We start from the raw sequence: 21,037 nt of genomic DNA on the forward strand, positions 1-21,037 counted from the left end.
GGTAATACCCTATATAGCCTAGTGTGATTATTACACATTGTATACCTACATCAAAATCTCATGTACCCCATAAATATATACACCTACTATGTACCCACACAACTTCAAAATTAAATTTAAAAGAAAATAAATATCTCCCTTATATATTGACAATAGGGAAGACAAGGAATTGTTCAAATTGTTCATCTCTTTCTGAGATGCAAACCTCTACCAGAATGCTATTATCTTCATGTAAGGCACTAACTAATTTATTCAAGAAATAGGTACTAAGTCCATGCTATGTGCTTGGCACTGTGCTTCTCTGTACTTACCAATAGAAACTTCAAAGCTGATGGGTTTATCTCCAATCTTCCGGTCAATCATGGTAGCTTCAAAAAATGCTCCAAAGAGTAAAAATTCCTCACATTTTTCTGGTACAATCTACAGAAAGAAAAATAAACTGTTAGGTAGAACTGGCTTCGTTTTCTCATGAGGAAGCTGATTTTGTGATGTTGGCCTCATCCAGCATAATTTATAAACATTTGATCTCTGGTTCAACCTCGAATGGCACAGCATTTCCCCCAAAATCAGACATGTATGAACCAGGATCTGCAAGCTGCAGATTCAAATTCAGTCATTCATCTAGAATGATGCAATCTCAACCTTCTGAGCTTCTACCTCAAAATAAAACTCCTTTTATTTCAACAAATAAACTTGGTGTGAGTATCTTTCTAAGATGCTGCTGGTGAAACACAGGTTGGAATTACCTTCTGGAGATTGGGGTTTTGAAAACATAAAATCAAAGACAAGAAACAGAATTACAGGATAAAATCCTTAGATTTGAGCATAACTTTTTGGCTTACACAAGGTAGTCAGATCATGTTATTTGTTCCTCCTAGCAATCTTAAGAGGTCAAAATTTGGATCATTCCCATTTAACAGATAAAGAAACTGAGGGAACTAAAGCTTAAGGTTGTCAAGTAACTTTCCCAAGTATTCTCACTACAGACCCAGTGCTCTTTGAACTCAAACATGTATTCACCCAATGCATTAACGCTAACCAGAATCAAAGTTTACTCCCCCAAATAAGCAAGCGTGGATAAAAAGAAACAGCAGAGTAGTCACATGTACAAGCCAGTGGCCAATCATGTGTATCCAGGGTGGGGTACATGCACTGGGGTTGCTGCTGTGAGGGGTACACAGGTCCTAGAATTACAGGTGCCTTCATATTAAAAAGGACCTTAGAGTTTATCTACTCCAACCTCTACCTTTTACCTGAATAAACTGAAGCTCAGTGACACTATGCAGCTTCCCAAGGTCACACACAGAAAATTAGAGTCAGCCAAGACTCAGGGCCTGGTTTCCAACAAGACTGCTTTCTCAAGGAGCCCACAGTCTGGAAGACTAGACTCTAACAAGTCCTAAGACAGGAGTCATCATAAGGGAATACACAGTTGTTTGCAAATGACTCTTATTGACAAAGAAAAGGCTAATGTTTCAGGGAGCAGATGTTGCTAGATGCACTGACATAGCTTTATATTTCTGAGCTAAGAGGCTAAGTCAACTGGAGTCATACATTCTGTGCTTCCTGGTTTTGCAATTGGATTTATTGATATCTGCAGAAACGATCATAAGGACAATAAAAGGAAATAAAGCAACTGTGACCCAGGGATCAAGAACTCCATTGAGTCGAGAGTCCTAGACAGGTACCTCAGAGAGCCAAAGGGTTTCCATATTAGGTGAAGGATATCCCCTTCTTTCATACAGGAACTACTGTGGTGCCCGCCTTCCTAGGAAATGCTCCCAGTGACCAGAAAATGTCAAACAGGGTGAGGCTCAGTGCTGGATCTTAGTCACTGAGCATGCCCTCCTCCTACCACTCTATCCACCAACTATCAGCTAGCCTCCTATCTCACTTTATGAGGCTGGGTTTACTCTCTGGAAGGAGGTTAACAAACACAGAGAGAAGCTAGGTGTGGTGGCACATGCCTGTAGTGTTAGCTACTCGGAAGGCTGTGGCAGGAGGATAGTTTGAACCCAGGAGCTTGAGGCCAGTCTGGATAACATAGCAGGACCCTGTTGCTAAAAACAAAAACTGCAAAACAAGGGACTACTAAGAGACCTGGAGGGAATGCAGGCCATGTAGCCCAGGGAGGAATTTCAGGATCCAAAGTCAGGCAAATCCTTCTTCAAATCTCAATCCTTCCACTCCCAGGCTGATTGACTTTAGGCAATTCATGTCTACTCTCTGGGTGTGATGTTCCTCACCTGTGAAATAACCACCATAATTGGGCTTTCAGGGAGGAGAGGGGGCAGAAATGACATCATTCATGTCAAGCACCTAGTAAAAAGCCTACACACATCACCATAAATGGCAGTCAAGATAAGTCTTTCAGCAGGGCAGAACTGATGTCTTAATTCCACCCATCCTACAAGGTTTAACTCAAATACTTTCTATTCTGGAAGCACATTTTGGCTCCTCAAACTGGTAAAATTATGATAGGTAATGTTTACTGACCTCTTACTATGTGTCGGAGACGTATTAAGAATTTTGCTTACATTATCTCCTGTAATTCTCACAAGTACACCAGGAAAGAGGCATTTCTACTTTACTCACAGACGATGACACTGCAGTCCAGTGAGACATTAAGATCTCCATCCAAAATTATTGAGTATAACTAATATTTATTAAGCACTATGTACCAGGCTCTGTTCTGAGCGTTTTTGCATATATTCATTTATCAAATTCTTAATAAGAGGCTGAGAAGCAAGAGGTTATTCTTAGAAATAAGCATAAGGAGTTTAAGTCATTTACTTAGATTCAAATGCAGGCAATGTTTCTCCAGAGGCCAGGCAGTAACCATGGCATCATACTGCCACAATTTACATCCAGATATCTAACTTAGGGGCTTGACATTTTAATAATTATACTTCATTCACTCCAGGACATAAAAGCACTTTATCTGTACCTCCTTAAAGCACTTGCCATTTTCTACTTCCTGTTACATTTATATATCATACCTCTCCTTCTCTATCACAAACTCCATGGAGTTAGGCTCTATTTTTATTCTTACCAATATCAAGGATGACATTTAAATAAGAAGCTACTCAGTTGTGTTCACAGAATTTTTAAATGAACCCATTTTTAGATTGGCTATGATCTGCAAAAATTTGGCACAGGGGAGATAAGCTTTGAGGGTGGTAATGAGGGTAAGTTGACAAAGCCAGCATCATGGGATCTCTCGAGACTGTCCAGATGGGCAATAAAGGTGTGGCTGCAGCTTGGGAGTCTGGAACTTGAGGACCAGCTGAAAACAAGGATACTGTAAGAAAGGGCATCATCATGTTGATGAGGGTGAGCCCTGAGCTGTTGAGGTGTGAGAAAGGTTGAAGTCCAGTGTGGTGGCTTTAAAATATATCCACAAATTATTTGCTAATCTTCCCCTCAAAAAGTAAAGCCTAATTCTCCTCTCTCTGAGGATGGGCTGAACCAAATGATTCACTTCTAACAAAAAGAACATAGCAGACACGTCACTGTGTGACTTCTGTGGCCAGGTCACGAAAGACAGTTTCAGCCTTGCTCCCTCTTGAATCACCTGCTCTGGGGGAAGGCCAGCTGCCATGTCACAGGATCCTCAAGCAGTCAGTAGGAGAATCCACGGAATGAGGATGAGGCCTCCTGTCAAAAGCCAACAAGGAATCACAGCCACCTGCCATTTGAAGGAGCCATCTTCATAGTGGATTCTCCAGCCACAGTCAAACCTTCAGATGATGATGGCCCCTGCCAACACCTTGATGGAAACATCATGAGAGATCCTGAGGCAGAACCACTGAGCTATGCTATTCCCAAATTCCTCATCTACAGAGAAAATAAATCTTTGTTGTTTTAAGCTGCCAAGTTTTGAGATATGTTGTTATGCAGCCATAGATAACTAACAATCCCAACAAGATACTGGCCACAAATAAGAAGCCAAGATGAAGAGAGGAGGGAGGGGAAATAAGGGTTATATAGCGCATGAATTTTACCTCTCCCATTACCTACTGCATAACAATCAAGATACACTCCCACAGCCTGTAGACAAATGTACTTTCTACCCCACATAAGTTCCCAACCTCCCTTCCTTTCTGACTGAATCTACTTCAAGTGTCTTCAGCAAAACATCTTAAAGATATTTTGACTTGGATTAAGAAAATATTTTTCTTTTTTTTATTGTACTTTAGGTTCTGGGGTACATGTGCAGATCATGCAGGATTGTTGCATAGGTACACACATGGCAGTGTGGTTTGCTGCAACCAATGAGAACAAACACACAATGTACCAGAATCTCTGGGACACATTTAAAGCAGGGTCTAGAGGGAAATTTGTAGCAATAAATGCCCACCAGAGAAGTGAAGAAAGATCTAAAATTGACAGCCTATTATCAAAATTGAAAGAGCTAGAGGAGCAAGATAAAAAAAACTCAAAAGCTAGCAGAAGACAAAAAATAACTAAGATCAGAGCAGAACTGAGGAGATAGAGACAGAAAAAAAATCCTTCAAAAAAATCAATAAATTCAGGAGCTGGTTTTTTGAAAAGATAAACAAAATAGACAGATCACTAGCCAGAGTAATAAAAAAGAAGAGGGAGAAGAATCAAATAGATCCAATAAAAAATGATAAAGAGGGTATCACCACTGACTCCACAGAAATACAAACTACCATCAGAGATTACTACAAACAACTCTATGCCCATAAACCAGTAAACCTGGAAGAAATGGATAAATTCCTGGACACTTGCACCCTCCCAAGCCTAAACCAGGAAGAAGTTGAAACCTTGAACAGACCAAGAACAAGGGCTGAAGTTGAGGCAGCAATTAATAGCCTACCCACCAAAAAAAGTCCAGGTCCAGTCAGGTTCACAGCTGAATTCTATGAGACATACAAAGAGGAGCTAGTACCATTCCTTCTAAAACTATTTCAAACAATCCAAAAAGAGGGAATACTTCCCAAATCATTTTATGAGACCAACATCATCCTGATACCAAAACCCGGCAGAGACTCAACAAGAAAAGAAAACTTCAGGCCAATATCCATGATGAACATAGATGTAATAAATCTTCAATACTGCAAACTGATTGCAACAGCACATCAAAAAGCTTATCCATCAGAATCAAGTAGACTTCATTCCCAGGATACAAGGCTGGTTCAACATATGCAAGTCTATAAACGTAATTCACCACATAAACAGAACCAAAGACAAAAACCACATGATTATCTCATTAGCTGCAGAGAAGGCCTTTGACAAAATTCAACAGCCCTTTTATGCTAAAAACTTTCAATAAACTAGGTATTGAAGGAACATATTGCAAAATAATAGAAGCTATTTATGACAAACCTACAGCCAATCTCATACTGAATGGGCAAAAACTGGAAGCATTCCCTTTGAAATCCAGCACTAGACAAGGATGCCCCTCTCTCTGTCACCACTCCTATTCAATATAGTATTAGAAGTTCTAGCCAGAGCAATTAGGCAAGAAAAATAAATAAATAAAGGGTATTCAATCCGGAAAAGAGGAAGTCAAATTGTCTCTATTTGCAAGAAAATATTTTTCTAGCCTCTGTCTACTTGGCAATCCTTGTTTAGAAAAGAATAGACAGCTTCGACCCAAGGCAGGAAAGATGACCACAGGGGTAGATGGAGAAACCAGCATAGGTAGCTACTAAGCCACCCACAACTTCTGGTGAAGTTCTAAGTTAAGTCTGCAAAGCTGGCACATATTCTCAAGAAACACCCCTACGCACAGTCCCATATAGATAATATGAGCTCTAACCACAACAAACTGACACCCACGTTTTCAGATAATATATGAGTTCAGAGAAGAGAACTAGGGAGGTCCACAAAATTTCCAGTCACAAACAGATTGGAAAGCTCTGAATAGCTGCTCCCTGGTGGTGGGAGAAAACCATAGCGACACTGAAAACAGCAAGAAAAATGCATTGCCTGCTTCCTACGTATGTGCCAAGAACTCTGCTAACCATTTTACATGCATTTCCTCATTTAACCCCCAGAAGATGCCTATGGCAGGGTAACTATTAACTATCTCACTTTGTTAATGGGTAAACTAAAACACAAAGAGGTGTTAGTATCGAAACCATTAACTACAACCCCTCTCCCCGCCACCGTCCCACTGCGAGATTTCCAACCCTGAACTCCAACCACTCCCCTAAGTGGTTTCTTAAGATTTATTAGATTCCCAGCAACAACAACAAATGCCTCTTCCAAGGCTAAGGTGACCTGCTGCTATACTTCTTTGGACTGTCCAGCCTCTCCTAGAAATGTACAGCTCTAGGATTCTGATCATCACCTCCCTTCCCTACCCAAAATTATTGCCTAGTTGATCTGAGAAGAACCCTTTCGGAGGCAGAATTAGCCAAGCTGGGAGCTGGAATCTACCTACCTCCACTACTGACAAAACGTGAAGCTCTTTCATTTGCTTAACTGCAAGTTACCATTGATAAAGTAAACAGTAGAGAGAATATTCACCATTTGTATTCCTCTTAGAGTCTCGGATCTCTTTCCCATAAGACAGAACCGGGCTGGGAAAGTGCTCAGATGCTTCATGGTGAGTAATAAGCATTCCCTAAAGTTGTGATTTCCCCCACAGCTTTGGGGTAGGGGAGTAGGTTTCTCAATTTCTTATACCCCAGCTTGTCACCTACTCTTACTCCTCTTCATTTGACATCCAAAATTCTCTTCTGTCCAGAGCTTACTCTAAGCTAATACAACTAAACAAAATGAGGCCACAGACAGAGTTTAATCAACCCCGTACCACCCACTCCCACCAACTCCTGCACAGCACTTTTATTTCTCCTCACTGGGGTTTCCATGGGAATTATATTTGGGGGAGTAGGGGGTTTGAAAGTATGTATCACAGGCAGATGTCTGTGAAGTGTGCAAAAGGGGGCAGAGGATCAGCCTCAGAACACTGGGCTGGGCCAAGACCAATTTTTCAGGGGGAATAAGACATATGCCCGCAACACCTTCAGGAACCTGTGGCAGGGGCAGTCACTGCTCTGGTTCACCTCACTGGTAAAGTACCATAAAACAGTGCCCAGACCTACCTCTGGGGGGACATCGAAAGGTTCCACCTCCACCTCGGTTGAGTTCGTTTTGTTTGAAGCCTGCTGGGATTTTCCATCATCAGTTTTGTCAGCCTTGTCTTTACCTTTGGAAGATTTGGAATCTTTGTCCTTGGAAGGCAACTTGAACTCCTTCAGGGCCTTGGAAAATTTAGATTCCTGTGCCCCTCCTGAGAGGATTTCCACAGCAATTTCTACCAAGATTCTGCCCCTGAATGACACGCCTTCCCCAAAGCCTTCATTCAGTTCCTGGTAGTCATCCATCAGACTGTGGTTCCTGGGCGAGCCATACAGGTTAATCCAGGCAGGTCCAAAGGTGGGCAGAAAGCCTAGAGAGACCCCAGGTTTTAGTTATCTCATTATGTTTATTACGTTTTTGCCTTATAAAAGTTGCACCAATTCATTTCAAAATGCAGAATATATAAGAAAGACAAAAAATATTTACAGGATATCCCATCACCGAAAGACAATTAGGATTGCTGTCTTGCCTTCTAGTCTTTTTATATTTCCTTCTAGTCTTTTTTGCATTCACGTTTACACTTGTTCACAGTTGTACTAATACCAGAAATGCCAATCTGTATTCTGTTCTGTTCATTTATTCATCAAATGTTTGATTCCTCCATGTTCTCCAGTAGGCTCTATGTTTAGCATCTAGCAGGGTACATGTGCCAGGTATCATGCTAGATGCTAAACAGAGCCTGTTGGAGAACAAAGCAGGTGTCAACATTAAACAAATAAATATTTACAGTGCAAACACTATGGAGGAAATACGCTTTGTGCTGCAAGAACAACTAACAGGCTGAGGTAGCATGGGGGGAAGTTAGGCAGGCAAAGAAAAGAGCGTGTGTGTTCTGGCTAGAGGGAGCAGCACGTGCCAGTTAGAAAGGAGCTTGGAGCTACAGACAAACTGTGTGGGAGAGTTTGGAGAGGTAGGTGGGTCTTGGGGCCTTGATTAAAATTTTGCTCTTTATCCTAAAGCCTACAGAAATGTTTTAAGGGGATTTAAGCAAAGAAGTGACATAATCGTATCTCTTAAGATCACTCTGACTGTTACATGAAGGGTTAGAAGAATGAGTATGTGGTAATTGGTTCGAGGAAGAATGAGTATGTGGTAATTGGTTCAAGGACCACTTTGTCATCAAAACCGAAGACCAGCCTCTTGAACTAGGTGGAGGTAGTGGAGACTGACATAAGTAAATGTTTCAAGATATGTCCTGAACATAGAATCGAAAAGCCCTGGGGATTTGAACTCACTGCTGATACAAGTATTTTCCCTTCTTAATACATAGTAACTGAGAATATGCAGTGTCTATGGGAACATCTCTTTGGCAATATCTCAATGACAGGCAATACAGCCTGGTGGCTCTGAGGCCTGAGTTCAAATCTCAGCTCTGTTATGTTTAAGCTATATGACCTTGGGCAGTTTTTTAAATTTCCCGTGCTTCAGTTTTCTCGCCTCTAAAAGGGAGATGCTAATAGTACTTGTCTCATCCATCAAATTAAAAGAAACTATCAATTGAGTGCTTTACACAGGCCCTTAGGAAGTGCTATGAATATAGGCTATTATGAAAAAGCAAATACATCACAATCTGCTTAATGATCCCCCACTGTTGACAATTAGATGTTTCTGTATATTTTACTGTTATCAATAGTTTTATGCCTGCACATTCCCTATGCCCTACTCCCATAGACTGGATTCTAGCCCTCCTGTGAGTAGACTTAGAGAAGTAAGAACGTTGTATTAAAATGGATAGAAAGATTTTATAGTCCTGATGTCTATATTTTAAACCACTGATATTTTAAACCACTTCTGGAATGCCATCAAGATGCTCCTGAAAGGTTGTAAATAAAACGTTTACATCTAATTGAGAAACTGTGTAGAGGGGCTGAGTGTACTTTCTGCATAAAGCAATCTTGTGGCAAACACTTCTATAATGTCAAGATTTAGACAAAGGTATTTATGGCGTTCTCTCTCTGGTATCTGTTAGGGACATAAAAATGTGTAAATCTTATTCTCTGCTCTTGACACACCTTTAGTCTAATAGAGGAAAAAATTAAAATCTTTACATTAACTTCATATACAGATGATATGTGATATATTAATAAATTATACATGTATATATTTGCTTGTACATATATGTGTGATTATATGTAGATACATATGTATGTATGCTAAAATGTCAATTTGTATAAATTTGTAGCACAGAGGAAGATTGCCTGGGAATTTAAAGAAGGAAGGGTTTGTTGGCTTTTTAGAGAATTATCATCTACTAATTTGGGTTTTGCAAATAAAGAGCCATATACTGAGTTGAAATTCTTCTACCCGACCTCTGTCTGGCTGGCTCGGTGGATTAGCAGGGGCTCTCAGCTCTCTCCTTGGCTCATGCACAGTCAGTGCACCTCCCTGCTATTCCTTCACTCTCATGCTCCCATCAGTGGTTTGAAGATACAATTTTTGTTGGTACCATTTATCTTGTGGGTCATACTAACATATGTAGTAGGCCATATTTGGCCCATAGATCTTAATTTACCAATGTCTGATTTACTCTAAACGTCTCATTTTTCCATTATGGGAATACTGACTTCCTCAAGGATACATAGCAGTGTTTGTGGAAGACCTGGGACAAGGAACAAACCTCCTGCCTCCCAGAGCCTGACTTCATCCATTGCCCTGAACCAAGTCAAACCACAGACCCTACAGTAGCATGGAAATTGCCTAACACATGGAAGGTGCTCTAACCCAGGGTCCCCTAAACCCCCAGGGCCACGGGTCAGTACCCATCCTGTTATGAATTGGGCTGCAAAGGAAGAGGTGAGCAGCAGGTGAGTGAGCATTACCACCTGAGTTCCACCTGTCAGATAAGCCGTGCCAATATTCTCATAGGAGTGCAAACCATATTGTGAACTGCACATACAAGGGACCTAGGTTGCATGCTCCTTATGAGGGGGCTCCCAATGCCTGATGATCCGAAGTGGAACAGTTTCACGCCAAAACCACCTCCTACCCATCCATGGAGAAACAGTCTTCCACAAAACTGGTCCCTGGTGCCAAAAAGGCTGGGGACCACTGCTATCGCCCATGCCTTTTAAAGATGAGGGCTCTAAAGCAATTATTTTGAGACACTTTCAAGTCAGATGGGTGGGACTTTACCTTTGTCTCCCTCCTGTTCATTGGAGATTTTCTTCAGGTCAATGAAATGGGTTGCCAGTGCTATGTCATTCATGCTGCCTTCATCCCACACCTGGATTTTCACCCTCCGACACAAGGGAGGGAACATTTCCTTGAAGATCACCTGTTCATGCCACACAGGATCAGCACAGTTCTTTTGCACTGTGGTTCTCCCCTAAAAACACACCCAGGAGGACATGAGTCATGGAAGGGAGTGACTGACTACAGAAAACTCTTCAAGTCAGTTGGAAATACAAGGCGAGTTGTCAAAGATAAGGAACCTGTGTCTGACACCCATGAAAATCAGTTACACTCAGCAAACATGACTGATGACCTACCTGCTCTGTGCTGGACACTGTGCCAGGCATCTGGGACAAAGGCAAGTCACAGCTCTGCCCTCGGGAAGTTCTAATCAGCATATTGGGGTTGGGGTGAAACTAACACCCATATTACAAACAGGAGTTCTGTGCATCCCCAGGAATGCAATGGATGTAGTTAGACCATAAGGCTCATGTTTTGTAGAAGTATGACCTTATGTGAATCATTTTTCCAGTCTGGACCTCAGTTTCCTTGTCATAAAATGGAGGTGATATCTTATATGATCTCTCAGCCCAAGTCAAAAACACTTCAGCGTTCACCCCTGCCAAGGGGAGACAATCAGGGTAGGACTGTATTTTAATGGCAGAGATAACATGTGTGTCAGTTGAAGCTTCAAAATCCAGCCAACTGGGGTTAATCTCTGACCACATACCCAGGCCTTGACACTTCCAGTGGCTCCTGAGCAAGAAAGAGCAATGCCCAGGCTTATGTAGGACAAAGACTACCTGGAGGAGATTGTGGAACTGGTCAGGAGGTGGGTGGAAATTCTACAGGACCTGGGGACTGAATAAACAGCTCAGAGAAGTAGCCGGGGGTGAGGAAGGATGCCTGTCTGCCTGGATCCTAAACCACAACCCACTCATAGCTCCTTTCCATTTTCTCCAAGACTGAGTGGGTAACCCCCGCCATTTCCCTGCCACATCCCGTTGCCCTTTTTTTTTTTTTTTTAAGACAGAGTCTTGCTCTTTTGCCCAGGCTGGAGTGCAGTGGTACAATCTCTCCTCGCTGTGACCTCTGCCTCTCAAGTTCAAGCAATTCTTATGCCTTAGCCATGCAGTAGCTAGGATTACAGGCATATACCACCACACCCAGCTAATTTTTTTGTGTTTTTAGTTGAGACAGGGTTTTGCCATGTTGGCCAGGCTGGTCTTGAGCTCTTGGCTTCAAGTGCTTCAACCACCTCAGCCTCCCAAAGTGCTGGGATTACAGGCATGAGTCACCGTGCCTGGCCCCACTGCCTTTTTGTGACAAGCTTTTGCTTTCGAGGCTCTTCCTAATTTTTATTTGATTTGATTTGATTAAACATATCTTGGATAGAGAGCAGGGCTCTGGCCCAGGCCTGCCAGTATTGGTAACAATGATTGCTCACCGTCTGCCCAGCAAAGGACACCTCCACAAAGGGGTCCACCAGGTCCTTACTGTCTCCCACAAATGCCTTGGTGACATTTGCCATGATGCTCGAGTTCATTTTGGGCAAACCTTCTGCTTTGTAGAGTCTCACATAGAATCTGGCCCAGGGTCTCTCTGATGGGAACCCTTCAGGGATCAAAAGGTTCCTTAGGGTGGACAAAAACAAATGAAAATGCTCTCTCAATTGAAGAAACAGAGAAAAGGCAAGAGAAATTTGGAGGAAGAAAGATAGATCCCGACATAAGATAAAAATCTGAAGAGTAAGCTTCATTGCTGAAACAAGTTTTCTTTCTAGTGTGAATGACAGAAAAGGGTATGAATAGAGTGTATGCAAACTCATTCAGATCCTAGGATGATGGAATAAATACTGTCTCCCATTCTGAACCTTAGAAGAGGTGTCTTCCCACATCACAAACTGGTGATTGAAATTATAATTCCTTCAAAGAAAATTCAACTACATTAAGAAAAAATAGATAAGCCTAGGAATAGCTTATCTATCATGGGTTATAGGAAGACAGACAGTGTCTGCCTATAACTATATAAAACTTCCTATAACACTGTTATAGGAAGTTCTTGACCTAGAACCTGACCTCCCGAAGGAGAGTCTCACCTTAATAAGACACATCTTGGCATCTGATAGAGCAGAATCCCAGGTGGCCAAGCTGAGAACAAGCACGGTCCTCATGTACCCATAAGTAAAGGGGAGAGGGAAGAGAAAGAGACTAAAATTGAACATATCATTTCTATGCACAGCCCTGAATGGGCTTGTCTCACTTTTCTATTTGCTCCTCAGCATCAGAAGTTTTAGGGTTGGTCTTCAAGACGTCGCCTTTCCCCATCACACTGATGTCACATTTCAGGTATCCCTTGGTGCCCGTCCTGATGTCGCCAGGGTCTGTGAGCAGGGCCCACTTGTCGCAGAACTGATGACCTGTGAAAGCACCCCGACAGCTCACATTCTTCGTCCTTCACAAATGGGCCCAGCAGCCCCACTCCTTTTTCTCCCATGCGCCGAGGCCTCCCAGGTTCTCCCCGCTCTGTTGCTCTGGGTGGTAAAACACCTCAGTTATCTCCAAACCTCATGTTGCTTCCCTCTTCCTTTCCCTCCTCTCCCTTTGCTTCCCACCAGTTCTCCATCTTTTCTGCCAATTTACGACAGATACTTAGGAAGCCATTGACCTAGTGGAAATCACTGAGACAAGGTTCCAGCCTTGATGGGAAGGAGGACATTAATGAAGTGTATAAGTCACATACATATTATGTACCTATGGGACGTAAATGTGGCTCCTAGGTCTTTTTGTTTGGTCTCACTGTAAGTCAAAACTTCCAAGATGGCTTACATAATCTAGACTTTTAGCTTATCTTTAAAAATGGCTAGTTCTGGCAATACTGGCTTCTCATTTCTTTTCTTTTCTTTTTGAGATGGAGTCTTGCTGCAATGCCCAGGCTGGAGTGCAATGGCATGATCTTGGTTCACTGCAACCTGTTCCTCCCATGTTCAAGCCATTCTCCTGCCTCAGCTTTCCAAGTATCTGGGACTACAGGCATACACCACTATGCCCAGCTAAGTTTTGTATTTTTAGTAGAGACGGGGTTTCACCATATTGGTCAGGCTGGTCTCGAACTCCTGACCTCAAGTGATCTGCCCGCCTTGGCCTCCCAAAGTGCTGGGATTATAGGCGTAACCCACTGTGCCTGGCCACTGGCTTCATATTTCTACATGACAGAAAACACTGAAGGCGCTGAGTATCCACAGTCCTTGTACATGGAGCACAAGCCCTCGTCTCCTTTCCCACAGACTCCATCATTCTTTATGCCTCCCACCCAGGCTGCTGCACACAGCTATGCTCACTGTCTGGCCCCTGCAGTCATGGGAGTTAAGGTCCCTGCTGAAGATAAGGGGCCTTTCATAAGAAGATCTCTGCTGGCTCTGTTACTTATTTGCTCTTGACCTTGAATAAATTACCTAGCTTCTCTGAGTTTTTCTTTCCTACAATCAGGGGTAATAGTTATAGCAAATCCTTATACAAAATGCTGTAGTCATTATTATGCGCGAGACTCTTTACTAAGCACTTTGTATACATTAACTTACTAAATCCCCCAACAAACCTATGAAGGAAGTAGTATGTTATCCTCATTTCTACAGATGAGGAAACTGAGGCCCAGAGAAGTTAAGTCATTCACCCAAGGTTGCACAGGGAGGAAATAGAGTGGGATTTGAACCCAGCCAATCTGACTCCAGAGTTTGTATCCTTAGCTCCTATATTCTATTGCTTCTCCTGTCCATATCTCAATTGGACAGAATTTGTGTGAGAAAAAAAAAAGAAACTCCCCAGAAGTAGACATGTAAAATAATTTTATCATTAGACTGTAAAATATTTGAGGGCAAAAGTCATGTTTCATTCAAGTTTGTATAACTGGTGCTCAGTGTTACTGAATGAATGGGATGACCTCCAGGTTACAAAGGTAAGTGAATGAATGGGATGACCTCCAGGTTACAAAGCTAAGTGAATGAATGGGATGACCTCCAGGTTACAAAGGTAAGTGAATGAATGGGATGACCTCCAGGTTACAAAGGTAAGTGAATGAATGGGATGACCTCCAGGTTACAAAGGTAAGTGAATGAATGGGATGACCTCCAGGTTACAAAGGTAAGTGAATGAATGGGATGACCTCCAGGTTACAAAGGTAAGTGAATGAATGGGATGACCTCCAGGTTACAAAGGTAAGTGAATGAATGGGATGACCTCCAGGTTACAAAGGTAAGTGAATGAATGGGATGACCTCCAGGTTACAAAGGTAAGTGAATGAATGGGATGACCTCCAGGTTACAAAGGTAAGTGAATGAATGGGATGACCTCCAGGTTACAAAGGTAAGTGAATGAATGGGATGACCTCCAGGTTACAAAGGTAAGTGAATGAATGGGATGACCTCCAGGTTACAAAGGTAAGTGAATGAATGGGATGACCTCCAGGTTACAAAGGTAAGTGAATGAATGGGATGACCTCCAGGTTACAAAGGTAAGTGAATGAATGGGATGACCTCCAGGTTACAAAGGTAAGTGAATGAATGGGATGACCTCCAGGTTACAAAGGTAAGTGAATGAATGGGATGATCTCCAGGTTACAAAGGTAAGTGAATGAATGGGATGACCTCCAGGTGCTGTAAACCAAAGACAGGTAAGAGAGAGATGGGGAGGTGATGCTTTCTTACCAGGTTGGTTGTATACGGTCCCCAGATCTACTTTGAAAGAGCCAATCAGTACACTTCCTATCAGCTTGTGGTGAAAGACCTAAGGAGAGATGGAGCAGAAAGTATGGCAGATTTCCTTCAGGATTAAGAGGACTTTTGTTCCCACAGTAGTATTTAATATCCCCTATAGAAAATTATAAGAAAAGGAAAATAATTCATTTTCTTCAGAAACTATGTATTGATACTTTCTTGAAAATGGAACTTTTGCTTAGAAGATGTAAAAAAAAAAAAAAGAGGCCTTGACCCTTGTCCAGCTTTGACCCTGTCTGGAGCACAGTGGAGTTTGGCCATCAAACCACAAGGCTGTAAAGGACCTCCAGAAGCCTCTCACCTTCACCTCTTGCTCTTTGCAGGATTTGAGCTATTCCTCCTTAGAAGGATGCCTGAAAACTCAGTGCCTGCATATTCCTTTAACCAAAATGAACCTGAGTACAGCTCACCCTTCAATACCCATCTCTTCCTGTCAAAACTTTCCCTATCTTTCAATACCTAGAACATATGTCACCTCCACCATGCAGCCCTCCCTGATCCCCCAAACTGGAAGTGTTTCTTTTCTCCCCTAAACTTTGCTAACAACTTTCTTAGAGAACTCATCACCTATTGCCTTGAGTCATTATGGGCATTAACAACAGTGAGAACAAAGGAGGTGATCACCCTCAATATTCTGTCTGATCAGGGCCAGCAGAGGACCTGGCTTGATTACAGCAGCCCATTTTTATGCTAATGCTCTCATGATGAGGAAGTTCTAAAGGAAGATGCAGAGCTGGTGCCAGGTTAAAAAGCCACAACATATGAGAAACTGCTGAAGAACCAGGAAGGAAGTTCAACCTTTCACCCATAAAAGAGAAAACTGGCCGGGTGCGGTAGCACACGCCTGTAATCCCAGCACTTTGGGAGGCCGAGGCGGGTGGATCACGAGGTCAAGAGATGGAGAACATCCTGGTCAACACGGTGAAACCCCGTCTCTACTAAAAATACAAAAAATTAGCTGGGTGTGGTGGCGCGTACCTGTAATCCTAGCTACTCGGGAGGCTGAGGCAGGAGAATTGCCTGAACCCAGGAGGCGGAGGTTGCGGTGAGCCGAGATCGCACCATTGCACTCCAGCCTGTGTAAGAAGAGTGAAACTCCGTCTCAAAAGAAAAAAAAAAAAGAAAATTGGCAGGTGTGGAAAAGTGGCAATGGCAACAGAAGCGTCTTTAAACCATGTAAATGCGGCCATGCAGGAGAGAGTAGGGTCCCCTCTATGGTTCCCAAGTAACAGGATGAGAGATTTCCACTCAATATAAGAACAATGTCTATAACTGTCAGAACCTCCCAGCAATGGAATGAGCTTTCCTAGAGGTCATGACCTCCCTATCACTGGAAAAAAATCGAGTTATGCCCCAAGAACTCCAAGTAGTAGAGGAAGTGGATAAGAATTCTTGCACTAGTTGGAAGTTATACGAGATATCCTCTGAGCTTCCTTCTAACTATAAAATCCTGTAAGTTCCTTAACTCAGGACAGTTTCTTCCTGCCTTTCACGCATCACATGGCCTTGTTCACAATAGATATTCAAGGAATATTCAGCGAATTAATGAATGATTGACTAATTCAATGACAGATGAATGGAAGGCTTTTGCAGCTTCTAAACAGCTCCTTTTTGCTGAAGCAAAAAGAAATTTAGTTGATCTGAAGAAATGACAGCCCTCCTCATTTCTCTATCCACTCTCTCTCTCCCTAACCTAAACTTTCCACAGGTGTCAGAGACCCGAGGTGAAGTACAGGCAAGCCGGCTCAATGCTCGCTCCCAAATCCACCATGCTTGCAGCTGCTCATGTGTCTTCCCAAAGACCTGAGGAAGAACAGAAGCCAGTCTCAAGTTCTCTTCTCAGGTTGAGAGTCCCTGTGGGCAAGATTAAATACAAGAGCCCCAAACAAATCTTTAAATAACACAGGATGCCTCTTAAAGTCATCCATCCAGTGGCTGAATACCAGGTAACCCTGGTGTGGTCAAGCGTTGAATCACCAAGACTCTGGGGATGTCTCACATTCCGAGTACTGAGAGCCCTGCATGCCTTGGCCACTGTGAAAAGAAGACTGTCTTTGGCACCACCAGCGTGTGTTACAGGCTGGCTGTCCCTATAGCATCTGCTCACAGCACTCCCCCACGTCTTATCCCATGGTGAATATATTCTGGGCACACAGACTTTCAGTTCATGGACTAACAGAAAAGTTGGGTTAAACATTCCTCTCTCAAGGGAAGATTTTATTTTAAAATATTTTGTCTAAGAGTCTTTCAGAGACACCAAAATCTCTTCTTCCATGTTAGAGAAACAGAGATAGCCAATAGCAGCTTTGATCATTAGTCTAAAAGTCCACATGTCCCACAAACAGTCCTGACCCTAGTCTATGGCATAGTATGAAAATCTAGTGATTAACTTCTTATCAGACACAGTCCTTAGAAGCCTCCTATGGAGCTGATTCCACAAACAGGTGGCTGCCTGATGATGGAACAAAGTCCTGGGCATTGTCGCAGGTCCTAAAATATCCCTGTACTTGTCATCATGCCTGAAATTCAAACCTTAAGACTGTTTGGCTCTCAGTGACTTCTCATTCTTCAAGAGTCACATTCTTCAAGACTCCCAGGAAGGGTAATGTCATAATTCCATTATTACCTAGGCCATAATGCAGGACGTTGCTGACAGTCAGCTGTGGTTAAAGGGAACGTATTTCATATATCTGTTTAGATATTATATGGAGTCAGTGGTAAAGACAGGGAAGGAAATCTTTAGATCAAGGTTTGACATCCTTGCAATTCTGACTAGAGTTGGTATGACTGTAGAGGAAATCATTCCCTCATTCTCCAGACTTCCTATGCTGACTCATGGCATAGGAACTGTGTCCTTTCAGAACTGTTTGGAAGAGAGAAACTTACTATCCAGCTCTCCTTCCCCACCTTGGGAACAGCCGTGGTGATCTCTCAGACCGGTAAGATAGATGCAGTCTGATCCACTGGTCTCTGTCCCTTTGCTGAATGGTGTGAAGTTTCTAACAATCCCATTTGGCCTGACTTCTCTCTCATTTGGACAAGTCTGACTTCAACATAGGCAGTTCCCCTTCCCATTCCTGTCCTCCATGTGGTGGGCAAACTCAGACTGGGCCCTTAGAACAGGAAGCGTTGTCTCTGCATGTCCCCTGGCAGGGCTGAGGAAGGGTCTGTGCAGCTGAGTCAACTTCCCCAAGGGCAGTTTCTGAGGTCTACACTCAGAGGCAACTTTAGAAAATCCCAATGGCCACCACTTAGTCCATATCCTCTGATCCAGCATTACCACTGATGACACTGATTTTTTCCCCCTGATTCCTGTTCCTATTTCTTTATTCATTACCCAACTAGGAGAGCAAGGGGATATAATTAATGATCATTCGTGAAGATGTCAGCCCAAGAGAGAAACATGAACATTTGCTTGATTAAAAGAAACCAACTAAAACTGGCAATGCTTTAAGATGTCACTTGAAGCATATGTTTCACATTCCCACACTAGTAAGCTCCACGATTCAATCAATAATAGCTTTACAGTAGCTTACCACTCACTTCCAAGAAGCATAGATTTTCTTGAGGTGGTTTTTCTTCCCAGGCTCCTCCATACTGGTGATTTCAAGTTCTGCATGTTGGTTACAAACTCACAGATTCACACTTGCCATTGGAATCTATCCACCTCTAAGCATGCTGAGTTGTCCCAGAGAGTTCCCAACACCTAGAATCTCTCCCACCTCTCAGCAACAATCAATACCAATGCTATACTTACTGAGATTTTGATGATCTTGTCAAAAAGATGTACTTGGGGCCCAGTGAAGTCGAACACGAAGTACTGCAAAACAAAAAGTTCCTTCTGGCCATCAACCCCACACTTGCACCCAAGAATCCCGTTCTTGGAGTGGGTTTAGATCTTTGTCATTCTAACCAACTGCTGCATGAATATACATCATCAATTGATTGTCAATCCCCCCATACACACTTTTTTGAGACAGGGTTTTGTTCTGTTGGCTAGGTTGGAGTGCAGTGGCATGATTGCGGCTCACTGCAGCTGCAACCTCCCAGGGTTCAAGTAATCCTCCTACCTCAGCCTCCTGAGTAGCTGGGACTACAGACCTATATCACCACACCTGGCTATATATATGTTTTTTTGCAGAAACAGGGTCTCACCGTGTTGCCCAGGCTGGTCTCAAATGAAAAGAATGCCATCAATCACATTCTTGCATAGGATACATGTGAGTAATCCTCCAAAATGAACATGAGAAGTGAAATTGTTGGGTCATAGATTAAGTGCATGTAACTTTTGAATAGGTAGAATAACTTTTTTCCCAAATGGGCATTTTATATTCCTACTGGTAGCATATGAAAATAGCCATCTCTCTATAATCTTACCAACCCTTGATACTGTTAGTTCTTTTCACTTTTTGTTTATAATTATGAGTGAAAATGGTATTTCAGTATGGTTTTAAATTGGGGTGGACTTGATTAAAATCTACTTTTCCCAGAATTTTTCAGTTTCAAACATCCCTGTGAAATTACCAGAATTTACTACAGAGAGAATACAAAAAAAGTTATAGACATGGGGATTTTTAATATTAAGAACACGATTTAATTTTAGAGTTGGAGAAATTATCTAGACCAGCCCATGTTTTACAGATAAGAAGACTGAAGACTAAAGAATTTAAAAGTGACTACCCGGGTTCCTATTGCTAGTTATTGCTGGGCCTGGGACCAAACCTTAGTTCTCTTGACATTATCACACAAGGGGTTCAAGTACTAGATATTTCACCATCTGACTCTTGAGTCAAGATCCTCCCAAACTCGAGGTTGTATGATTAAAAGATACAGAAAACTGAAGTTGTGTGTTGTCCTGGTTTGTGCATTTTGGGAATTGAAGGGGATCAGGAAGACAGGCCTGGGAAGTTGTTTCTTGGATTGTTTTTCTTTTTTCTTTTTTGGAGGAATGGCCCCTTAGAGATGGACATGGTCACAGTAGGAAAGGAGGAACTGACCAAGTGCTGATGGCCTGCTTTCAAAGGGCAAAACAGAAAAACCAAAATGTGGAAGCTGAAAGATGTCATCAGACACTCTAAGAGCTCCTCAAAATGGTGGGTTTTAGAGATCAACCAAAGATTCCATTATGGTCAGTGTCTTCTGTTTAAGAAGACAGGACAATACATATAACAGTTCAAGAAATTTCTCATATATATGCTTAAACTTTTTCAGAGTTCTAGTGTTCAAAATTTATGTGGAAATTCACTTACACAAAATTCTCCATTCTCTGAATATACCAGATGCTGTGGTTTCCTTTGGATGGACAAATGAGTTGCATAATTTATTACCTTCTGCTGGGTTACATATGTTTCACACTCCACTGCCTCACATAGTCCCCCACAACTCCAGGCCAGCACACATTCTAGCTGGGAAATGCTCCCCTGCCCCAACTAGTGGGTTCCTTCAGCACCTGATGAACTTTGGGCTTGAATATTTAGGTCAAGGGTTGTAACAAAGGGTTTTAGTTCAACTTTTGTGTTTCTGCTTGATTTCCTACCAATTACACTTGGGCCCAGTTAAATGTCATTTAGATCCAGGACTTGTAGGCATAATTATTGTAATTAGTAAATCTGTGGAGCTTTGCAGTTTTAAAGCATTTTCATATATTATCTCATATTACATCTATGCCAAAAGCTCTTCTGAGATTAGACAGAATAAGAAGGCAAAATCTACTGACATTTCACTCATAGTTAAAGGCTCTGAGGCAGAAATGATGAAGAGGAAAAGAGTCATTAGTTCCAATGGGATTTGGGTATTTTCTGTTGATTTCATTATCCATGCTCTCCCTGCCCTCTTTTTAAATTACCACTCCCATTAAGTTAATAGGAATTAAGAGTGTACTGCATTTTTTTTGAAATAATTCATTGTGTCAAAGTTCTTACAGGAAAACAAATGCTTGTTACCTCTTTGAAAGGCAGTTGGCAACATGGAAATTTTAAA

At 42.2% G+C, this 21,037-nt stretch overlaps 1 protein-coding gene across 2 annotated transcripts in view; it reads right to left on the reverse strand.

The window, feature by feature from the left end:
• The window catches only part of FER1L6 (fer-1 like family member 6), a 216,921-nt gene that overhangs the window by 142,055 nt on the left and 53,829 nt on the right, over positions 1–21,037 (reverse strand). For both annotated transcript variants that reach the window (XM_035276507.3, XM_054246765.2), the window contains 7 exons: positions 18,816–18,878; positions 14,990–15,068; positions 12,550–12,706; positions 11,735–11,921; positions 10,249–10,441; positions 7,080–7,426; positions 312–420 (listed from right to left, as the gene is read on the reverse strand). In XM_035276507.3, the coding sequence (XP_035132398.3) occupies positions 312–420; positions 7,080–7,426; positions 10,249–10,441; positions 11,735–11,921; positions 12,550–12,706; positions 14,990–15,068; positions 18,816–18,878 (1,135 nt within the window). The remainder of the gene's footprint in view (positions 1–311; positions 421–7,079; positions 7,427–10,248; positions 10,442–11,734; positions 11,922–12,549; positions 12,707–14,989; positions 15,069–18,815; positions 18,879–21,037) is intronic.

The sequence above is a fragment of the Callithrix jacchus genome, chromosome 16 (genome assembly GCF_049354715.1).
Source record: "Callithrix jacchus isolate 240 chromosome 16, calJac240_pri, whole genome shotgun sequence".
NCBI classification, from domain to species: Eukaryota; Metazoa; Chordata; class Mammalia; order Primates; family Cebidae; genus Callithrix; species Callithrix jacchus.